General features: G+C 66.6%; 1 protein-coding gene across 2 annotated transcripts; it reads right to left on the bottom strand.

Moving 5' to 3' along the window:
- Positions 1-7,203: 7,203 nt before the first annotated feature.
- On the bottom strand, positions 7,204-9,682 carry ASCL2 (achaete-scute family bHLH transcription factor 2). Of its 2 annotated transcripts, none has more exons than XM_043582012.1 (2): positions 8,242-9,682; positions 7,204-7,626 (listed from the first exon to the last, which is right to left on the bottom strand). In XM_043582012.1, exon 1 carries the CDS (start codon positions 8,852-8,854, stop codon positions 8,258-8,260), a length of 597 nt encoding a protein of 198 aa, XP_043437947.1. In that variant the 5' UTR covers positions 8,855-9,682; the 3' UTR covers positions 7,204-7,626; positions 8,242-8,257. The 2 variants fall into 2 exon arrangements, with proteins under 2 accessions (XP_043437947.1, XP_043437946.1); XM_043582011.1 differs by having other exon boundaries at positions 7,204-7,623; positions 8,242-9,657.
- Positions 9,683-10,112: the final 430 nt, after the last annotated feature.

The following is a 10,112-nucleotide window of genomic DNA, read 5'->3' as shown; positions in this document are numbered from 1 at the left end:
GAGCGAAGCAGCATTGAACACGCAGGGCCCAGGGACGAGTGGGGGCTGGCGGAGCTTTCTGCCTCCCGACCTGCCTGGCCTCCTCCCCAGCCATCGTCTCTCCCCACCTACCTCGGGAATCCCACTCCGCCCCGACCAGCCTTGGAAGCTCATCCGGTGTCCAGGTCTCAGTTTCCACGCCTGTAAAATGGACACACCAGGACAGACTGAGGCACAGCCAGAGGGGCAGTTAACATGGTGACACCACGGGCCTGGTGAGTTCGCCGGCACTGGAAAGGCAGAGCCTGTGCTAACTACCTGAATACACACACGTCCGGCCACACGCCCACCCCCATGACAGCCGGGCCCCTGGTGCATCCCAACCCAGTGCCAACTGGGAAGTGCCCCCCCCACTCCGCCTGCCAGCCTCCACCCCCTCCCGCGGAACCCGGGCTCTGGGTGGGGGCAGAAGGACCCCAGGACCCTGCAGGAGGCTCTGTGCAGCACAGGGACCAGCAGGGTGAGAAGCCTTTCAGGGCTGGGGGTTGGGAAGGGATGGTCAGCGAGGGGCCCTGGGGCCCCGAAAACTGCCAGGTGGGGTGGGCGGACCCGGCACAGTACAGTTCAGACCCCAGACCTAGCGAGCCGGTGTGTAAGAGCCTGGCTTTGTCTCCTGGAAGCCAGGCCCCTGGCAGCCCCCGCCCGCCTGCCCACAAAAGGCATTCAAATGAGAGCCAAATATTTGAGCCCTGCCCGGCCTCTGTAGGCAGCTCCCAGGCCCTCATTTGGGTACTAATTGGATTCCATTTAGAGATTTGCATGCTATCAATGGCCAGCCACTGGGGCCCGGGCCTGGGGAGCCCCCGCGCCTACAGGCCAATGCCAGGTGGAGGGTTGGGGGGAAGGACTCAGGAGCCTGGGTCCTGGCCTGGACCCCACACAGAGCTGGGACGTGGCGGGGGGGGGGGGGACAAGCAGGGAGAGGAAAGTGGGTCATGCCAACCGCTCCTGATGACGCCACCCTCCCCAAGACACTGGCTGCCATCACCCCCGGGGGGTTAGGACGGCCCTGGGGGTCCTGTCACCTGACGTCCCAGGCAACAGAGGCACAGGCACCCTCCCTGGGGAGGCCTGGAGCCTGTCCTCCCATTCCGCGTGCTCGCTGGGGTCCCCGAGAAACACCTACCTCATCCATGGCCACCTGGGGCCCCGGGCCTGTGGGTCCTTAGCAGGGCTCACCTCAGCGTGGCCTGTGGCCTCTGGCTGAGCCAGCTACACCTTGCAAAAGGGGCCTGGAGGCGGTAACGCTTAGCCCGAGGGACCAGACCGGCACAGAAAAGAAGGTGTAGCTGGGGCCCTGCGGCGCAGGGTGGGCAGCGGGCCCTGGGGGCTGGCGTGACTGGGAAACCCCTTTGTTTCTGCCTGTTGTAGGCTGAAATGTGTCCTCCCCCCAAATTCATGTGGTGGAGACCTTATTTGGAACTAGGGTCTTTACAAAGGTCATCAGGTCATTAGGGGGACTCTGATCCTGTATGACTGGGGTCCTTACATAAGGGGGAATTGTGGACACAGACACGCACAGAGGGGCGACCTCGTGAGGACACAGCAGGAGGACGGCCGTCCACACACGAGGAGAGAGGCTTCGGGAGGCCCCGGCCCTGCCCACGCCTGGACCTCGGGCTCCAGCCTCCAGGACGGGGGGCAGCGGGTGTCATGTGAGCCTCCCCACCCCTGATGGTGGTTTTGTCACAGCATCCCGCTGACTAACGCACTGCTGGGGCTGCTGGGTTCCTGCCCAGGCTTTGCCGGCCCACCGGTGGATGCATTACCTCTGGGGCCTGGTTTTCCCGATCTGTGGCTTGCCGTGGAGAAAGGGCTTTGCTGGTGGCAGGCGGGGGCACACAGGACCTGGCCTGGAGCCCTAGCGGTGCCCTGACCTTGTACGAGCAGGCTCACACACACCCCTTTCCTCCGTTTGGTGTGTGGCCTTGGGCAGGGACTGTTCTGGGGGTGCTGACAGGATGACCCCCGTCAGCAGGCCCCTCCCTGCCTCTGGGAGGCTGGAGGCTCAGAGCTCTGGTGACAAAGGCCTATTTCAATAAGTAGGGAGCGCTAGGGTCCCAGCCTCAGTGGGGGGCCCTGCGGGGGGCACGGTTTGCTGGTGAAGGGAGTTCTCTGGGCATTCTGCGCCCCCCCCCCACACACACACTGATTGATTTGCCCCATTAATCACAGACAGCAGCTGGGGGTGGGGTGGGACCAGAGCAGGCACTGGGCCAGAGCCATGGGGGCCCCGGGAGGGGGGCAGAGGTCAGGACAGGCTTTCTCTGTCATCTCCCTTTTCCTCCAGACCCACCCAGCCGAGGAGAGCCTGGGGAAGGGACACAGTGCTTGGTGCCTCTTCCAGCTCCCCAGGCCCCCAGGATTCCTTCCAAAGCACACCCAGGCCTCTGCCCCTCCCCAGGTCACACCCATTTGGAGAGCCGGGGTGTCCCGAGGCCCGAGCTGGCATCCCGGGTCCTGTCCAGCCTTGACTGCTAACAGGACCCTCCTTTTCGGTGTTCTCAGCAAAAAACCAGCAATAATGGTGCCTCCTCCAGGCAGGTGTCCGGGGCCAAGGGAGGCGCGATGGGGGCTTCAGCTCAGCTCTGTGGACTCTGAACCGGATTGCCTCTGGGTACCTGTGGGCCTTGGGCCGGGCCTAGAGGTCGGGGCGAGACCCCGTGGAGGGGCACATCTGGAAGCACCAAACCCCTCGCCTCTTGGACTCTGGATTCTGGGAGGCCTTACCCACCCCCACCCCCGGCCCCCCTGCATGTCATTACCCAGAGGACACAAAGAGCTCGGGACTCAGGAGCACTGTTACCTGGCCCCTCCTGGTTTTCCAGGGAGCAGAGACCGTGGGTGTGGCCATGTCCCTTGCCCACCGCCCTGGTGCAGTGCAGCCCCTGCCCAGAGCCGCCCCCAGCCTCCACTGCTGGGGAAAGGGTCAGGAGCCCTGCTGGGCCCCCTCCCCCCTTCTCCCTTCTCCCCACCAGCAGTCGGGCTCTGCCCCCTCCCCAGTCTCTCAGGCCCCCGACCTGACCGGCACCCCACCAGCCCTACTGCTGCGGTCGGATCCCTTCTGTCATCCCCCCAGATGCTGCCTCCAGCCTCCTCCTGCTGCCCCTCCCCCCAGGACCCCTTAGGGGTTCCCCGCCCCGCCTCCCGCCACAGCCAGGCCTCCCTTAAATCCCAGGTCATGTCCGTCCTCCCCTCCCTGCCCAGCAGAGTCCTCAACCCCTGGAGGAGCACCAGAGACTGGACCTCTTCCTTCCACGAAGAGTCCCCTCGTGGTCCTGTGACCTCGGTTCTCCGGACGCTCCATGCTCCCAGTCTGTGGCCGCCACCAGCCCCCTCCCCAGGGTCCCGCCCCAGGCACCTGGACGGAACTAGACCAGGAACACGGGAGAGGGAGGAGACAGCATCCCAGCCTTGCGAGCACCTCCCGGCCGCACGACGGCCCCACCGGAAGCCACGCACCTGCGCGGTCACCCTCCCTCCCGAGGTCTTGAGGCTCCTGGCTTTATGGTAAGGGCTGATGTCACTGAGCCCGGACGTCCCCTCCACCCCGTGCTGTCGCAGCGGGGGCTAGAGGCAGGTCCTCAGGTCCAGTTCGGCCAGGGGCTCATGCTGGGCGAGCCTGGCCTTGCCCTCAGCTACGCTGCCACCTCTCCGTGCGGAGGGAAGGGGAGCGCCCGGCCCCAGGGGCCGCCCGCCCTCCCTTCCGGGTGGTGGGGGGCACCTTGCTGCTGTTTCGGGGATCCCTTTCATGGAGGAGGGGTCAGGTGCTGGCTGCCTCTCCACGAAGTTCCCCCCGCCCCCAGCGCTGGGACGGGGGGCAGGACCAGTACTGGCTTCGGGTGCTGGAGACCTGCAGACACACAGGTGCGGAGGGGGGCCCCGTGCGGTTCGGTGCTCTCCGCCCGCTGGTTGGAAGGTCCCCGTGCTTTCACCCCTGAACGTGTGTTTGCTGGTGAAGGTCAGTGGGACAGAGGAACACACGAAGCTTGCCCTATGGGGGTCCACCCCACCCCCAGGCCCAGGAACACAGAGGCCCGGGGACCCACGGCACGCTCTTTCCCCCGGGGGCCCAGCTTGTCCACCACTGGCCAGCCTTACTGACTCACCCATGCTGCTTGTGGGTTAGATCCTAGGATGTAGGGTCCGTGAGGTTTCCCTTGGGCATGTCGGTGCATCCTAAGCTCCTGGCACAGAGAAGGTGCCCAATAAAGGTTTCGGAATAAATGGGGGAGGGGGGGATCCAGGTGGGCCAAATAAGGCAAGCCTGGATGCATGGACCTCCGTGCTCGACCCCGGGTGCCATCGGGACAGTCCCATGTCAGCAAGGCCTCCCATGTGATCAGCCTAGGGGGACATGTTGAGGGCAAAGCCATCGGGTGAGTTGTGGCCACAGATACACCCCCAGGACAGCAAGGGAGGGCTCCTTGGGGCGCCCGTATCATGAACAGACAGGAGCGATGTACGGACCCCAAGTGGCAAAGGGTTGCCAGAGCACTCCCGGGGCGGGGGGGCTGGTCATCCGGACTGGACTGTCCCGCCCCTCGTGCCCTCCGCAGCCCTGCCTGGTCCAGAGGCTGCTGGGTCTGACTTTGTGCAGTCACCTTAGTGAAGGTCTCCAGCTTCACCCCTAGTCCCAAATCACCATCCCCCCCACCATCTTACGGATCGGGGTCCTCAACCTAACTCCACCCTCCGGCCTCTGATCACCTTCTGTCTGGAATCAGCCTCCCGTGGGGGGCAGGGCCTGGGCCGGGGGCTCCTGGCAGAGCCAGCTGGGTGTCCAAGGGGCTGCGGCGTCCTCCCAGGACACCCTCTGCAGCCGTGCCCTCCTAGAAGGGGAGGGTCACAAGGCCTTGGAAACGAAGCTACCCAGGGTTTGAATCTGAGTCCCGTCCTTTTCCAGTCCTGTGGCTTCAGGGGCTCAGTTGCTGGGTTCTGCCCTTCTCAGTTCCCTACGATGGGCGTGCGAGCAAAGGACAGATGGGGGCACTTTGTAAGTAGGGTGAGCGGGCAGGCCGGTGTGCCCAGGTAACACGCCTGATGGCCTGGCTGAGCCCCGACTGCAGCCCTTCCTGTCCCAGTAATGTCCCTGCTCCCACAGCGAGGGACGCGGTCTGGTGGCCGCGCGTGTATCTGCCGGCAGGCTGCAGCGGCGGGACCTCCTCTGAAGTGAGCCAGAAACCCAGCTGGAACCCGGCCCCCTCCCCCGACGTGCCGGAAATACAGGCGCAGACACCGGAGAGATGGCACCCAGAAGGGCGCCCACCAGCAGCGCCCAGAACTCCGGAAACACCGCAGAGCGACGGACACAGCTTACGAGAGGCTTAAAGGGCCCGCGGCCAACTCCGCGCGCGACCTGGCTGGGGCCTGATTCTGCAAAACCCGCCGTAAGAGACCCAAGAGGCCGCCACAGGGTGTCGGCTCCAGCGAAGGGACAGTCGTTCAGGGCGAGGAGAGCGGTGCAGGGGTTTCCCGGACAGGCGCACACGAGCAATTTCCAGGAGGAAACGGTGTTGGGATTTGCTTCAAAGCAACGTGGGGGCGGGAGAGGTGGGGTGTCAGGGCGGGAGCGGCCTGCTGACGGGGGCTTCTCAGAGGCTACTCGGGCCCCGTGTGTCCCTCACTGACCAGCCTGGTGACAGACTCACCTATGCTGCTTGTGGGTGGGATCCCGCGTCCCCCCCCCTCCCCTGATAGAAGTTCCCCACGGTTCCTGGTACAGAGAAGGGGTCCAATAAAGGTTTTAGAACTTTTGCCTACATCTGGGATTTTCCATAATAACAGCAAAACAAAAGTGGTAACACTTACGTTATCACTCAACCCTGGCAGGGAGGGAGGGGGTTTTTCTGGGGGCCCGTTCTCCCATGCCTTCCCTCCCCCAAACCCACGTAAGGCCCCACCCTGCCCACCACCCTGTGTCCAAGCCTCTCCCTGGGGTTCAGGCGTGTGTGGTTCAGTGAGGTCACTGACCAGGCAGCGGGTCCCTAGGAGAAGGGTGCGGGGTGCCCCCCTCTGTCCCTCAGATGAGGCCCTGCGGCCCCAAGCCACAGCGGCTCTCCTGACCCCGGCCCAGCCTGCGCCTCACCAGACCCACAGACCCGGTCACCAGGGTCACCCCGGACCCACCTGCTCTCTGCCAGTGTGGCCAGCTCCACCCCCCAGCGTTCCAACGACTCTGACCCGACCACTCCCTGCCAAAGGAAGGGGTGCCTTCGGCACCCTAAAGCAGCCTGGGGGATCCCCACCAGCCCCGCCCTACTCTTGCAATAAAAGAGAGCTTTGGGCCTAGCGAGACTTCAAAGCGGCAGAGGCCCGGGTCAAAGGTAGAGCGGAGTAATCTCAGCAGATTCTCCGGGCTGGGGGGCCTGGGGTGCGTCCTTGTGCCTCCCAAGGGCGGCCCTCCTAGCACCGTAAACAGAGTGGGCAAGGCCTCAGGCCCCGGGGGGCCGGGGCCTACAGCCCAGCAGGGACGCCACTCAATCCTCCCACCACTTCCTGGGGCAGCCATGCAGTCACCCCACCCGTGTGTTGAGGGATGTGCCCAGCCCACCCAGAGGGTGGGGAGCAGTGCCATCACAACAAGGCAGCCTGATGCCAAGCACATGTCCTGAGCCCTGAGACGGAGTGGGCCGGGCCCCTCCCCCAGCACGCACCCCAGACCCTCATGCCTCTGCCAATCTGCAGCCCCCAGACCTCAGCCTCCCAGCTGAGTGGCCCTGCCTGGCCGCCCGCCTGCGCCTGCCACCTGCTGGAAGCTCCCTGCCTCACGAGGTGCCTGTGAATTGCTTTGGCACGGAGGTGACCCGGCTGCAGGCGCTGACCCGGCTGCAGGCCTCTGGCCCCACCCTACAGAGGAGGGGGTGGAGTCCAGGAAGAAGTGACCACAGGGGCCAGACCTGCTGGGTCCCACCCATGCCCCACCTTCACCTGGGAAACGGGGGCCTGAGGGCATGGAGAGGGCACCCCCAACGCCAGATACACAGCACCGATTTATTCGTTAAGTCCACCTGCCCTGAATCAGGTTTTCCAGCAAGGTCCGGCCGGAGCTGGGAGCACGATCCGCCCACTGCAAGGGCACGCCCACCGGGGACACTGCCCCTCAGGGGGCAGCCAGCGTCCAGATCTTGGCGGGGTTGGAAAATTCCAGTAGTGGGGAGGGGCTGGGGTAGACAATCTTTATTGTGTTCAGAGTCTAAGGAATTTTTTATACAAAAATAAGTCTTCATATTACCGGTATCCCTGGGCAGTTCAAATGAATGTGTAAAAGATCGATGTTCTGTGTCCTTTATAAAATCCTCTCCCGTTCAAAACTCTCGGTGTTGGTGCCCTGGCCCCATCCGGGTGCAGAACCTCTGGGGGAAGGGTGGTCTGGGTCTGAGGAAGCCGCTGCCAGCGGGGTAGGTTCAGGCCGGGGACCGTTTCCCCAGCGGCACTTGGTCAGGCTGGGCCACACGGGGGACCCTCGGCAGAGACCAGGCTCGGTGGTGGCTTCGCCCGCCGGGACGGTGGGCCCGAGGCGCGGGCGGCCCACTTTGCTCCTAGGTGATGAGCGCGCTGGCCGCTCGGTGTCCAGGGCTTCGGCTGCTGGGAGGGGAGGGGAGGGGAGGGGAGGGGAGGGGAGGGGAGGGGAAACGGGGACGCGCATTAGTTCGGGATCCGGCCCTGCCCCGCCCCCCCCCCCCAAGCCCCACAAGCGAAGTCTGCAGTTTCGTTTGCTTGGTTGGTTTTGGAGCTCGAGTCCGTGGGTGCCTCGGATTCGGTCTGCGCCCGGACCGGGGCGGGGGCGGGGCGGGCGCTCCCAGCCGCAGTGAGTCAGGGCTCCGCACCCGCCGACTCATTTCTGCCACTCGGCCCGAGCGCGCGATTTGCAATGCAAAGTCACCCCGCCTCCCAGCGCCCAACTCGGCCCCGGGATCAGCGTGCGCTCGGGGCCTCACCCGCCCGAGGGCCCCCCTCCCTGCTCCCCCTTCAGCGCGGCAGGCAGCGGGAGGAAGTTTTGCAATCCCGGACAAACAAACGCCTGTCTTGCACAGGCTTGACAAAGTTTGGGGAAAATGAAGAGTGAGCGAAATCGAAGCCCTCACCCGGGCCTGGCGCTGGGCTCGGCTGCTCTCGGGGGTGCGTGCGGCGGGGCTGTCCCCTCCACCCCGCCCGGCTGCCCCTGCTGCGACCCCCGTCTTCCCCGCCGCCGGAGGTTACCTCGGGGACAGGGCGCTCAGTAGCCCCCTAACCAGCTGGAGAAGTCGAGCAGCTCGCGCTCCACGGGGCTAAGCGCGCCCTCGCAGCCGCTGTCGTCCAAGGAGTAGGCGGAGCGCGGCGAACCGGGCTCCGAGCTGCCCCCGCGGCCCGGGGACGACGAGGCGCAGGAAGGCGAGGCGGCGGCGGCGGCGGCGGCGGCGGGGGTCCCGGGAGGCCCGCTGGATGCGGGGGGCCGCGCGGCTGTTGGTGCCAGCAGCCCCTCGGCCAGCGCGGCGCGCACGGCATCGTGCTCCGCCAGCAGGCCTTGCAACGCGCGGATGTACTCCACGGCTGAGCGCAGTGTCTCCACCTTACTCAGCTTCTTGCTGGCGCCGCCGTGCGGCACGTGCTGCCGCAGCGCCTGGAACCCCAAGTTCACCAGCTTCACGCGGTTGCGCTCGCGCTCATTGCGCCGCGCCACAGCCGCCGCGCCGCCCCCGGTCTCCGAAGCGCCGGGCCGTCGCCGCCGGCTGCAGCGCAGCAGTGGTGGGGCTGTGGGCCGCCGCCGAGCGGCGCAGCCGCCGGAGACACCAGGCACGGGGGGCGCGGGCCGGAGCAGTGCGCCGCTGTCCATCGCGCCCGCATCCACTCGCCGCGCGATTCCTCCGAGTCCCCGCGCGCAGCAGCAGGTGGGGCGGACAGAGGAACGGGAGTCGGTGGGAGGACGATACAACCCCGAGAGGGCCCCGGGCGTGGTGCCGCGGAGCGATTCGCCAAGGTACGCGTCCCGGGTCGTCAGGGGCCCAAGGAGAGCGGGGCGCAGGGGGCCAAGAGGTGGCAGGCCGTGCGCGCCTGGGAGCGTGGGGCGCTCGTGTCCCGCGCGTGCGGTCGGACGCTCCCCAGGTCTCCCCAGCGCGGCGCAGGCGGTTTGGTTTTAAATGTATAGATAACCCTCCTCCGCGCCGCCGCCGCCGCCTCCTTTCTCACGCCCTCCTTCCCTCGCCTCGCCCTCCCGCCACGCTTCGCCCTCCCCCTTGCGCATACAAACCTGCAAACACCACGCCGCCGTGAGCGCGTCCCCCACCCCGTCCTCCCCGGGCGGAGTCTGCAGGTCCCCAGCGGGCCCCCAACTCCCAACAGGTGCTCAGTGCGCCCCCCGAGACGCAGTGCGCAGGTCCCGTGTGCGCCCCTCACCCCCGCCCGACCTCCGGGCGCTGTCTGCAGGTCCCCGGTGCGACCCCCGCCACCTCAGCCGTGTCCACAGGTCCCGCGTGAAACCGTCGGGGACCCTCATCCCATCCCACGCGTAGCCCACTATCCCCGGAGCTGTTGATCTTTCGCACGCGCAGCGCGCGCCTTGGGGAGGAGGGCGTGGCCTCGATGGAGGCGCGGCCGTCCCGGAGGCGCGCGAGACCCCCGAGGGCAGCACGCGCCGCGCCTTGGGGCCCCGCGCCCCCCACCCCACCCGACCGCGTCCCTGGGGGCGGGGGCCGGGGTGTCAGCCAATCGCCGGCAGGGAGGCCGGCCAATCGCGGAGGGCGCGGCCCCACGCCCCGCCCCCGGGAGGAAGCGCGTACGCCCGGCGCGTGGCTCCCCGAGCGTTGCTAACAAAGCTTGGTGCTGCCAGGCCGCTCCTCGCGCCGCCAGGGTGGCCCGCTCCCCGCAAGCACGCTTGGTCCCTGGCCGCCCACCTACGTGTTCCTCTGCGGGCAAAGGGAGAGGGTGATGCGCCCTTGGGGCAGGGCGGGATTGGAGGAGTGGCGTGCTGGGGTGGGGCGTTCAGGCTCCTGGGACGCCTTTCCACCATCCCTGCACGCACACCCTTTCCTTTGCCTGTGGTTTCCATGTAACCCCGGGCTTGCGGAGGCTGGAAGCCCAGGGCCTGGAGGTTT

Source organism: Prionailurus bengalensis, chromosome D1 (assembly GCF_016509475.1).
Source record: "Prionailurus bengalensis isolate Pbe53 chromosome D1, Fcat_Pben_1.1_paternal_pri, whole genome shotgun sequence".
Classification (NCBI taxonomy): domain Eukaryota; kingdom Metazoa; phylum Chordata; class Mammalia; order Carnivora; family Felidae; genus Prionailurus; species Prionailurus bengalensis.
Note: the sequence above shows the minus strand (reverse complement) of the source record. Positions and strands in the feature narration are given on the sequence as shown.

Coding starts and splice junctions, on each gene's coding strand:
- ASCL2 (XM_043582012.1), bottom strand. CDS start 8,854: ATGGACAGCGGCGCACTGCTCCGGCCCGCGCCCCCCGTGCCTGGTGTC.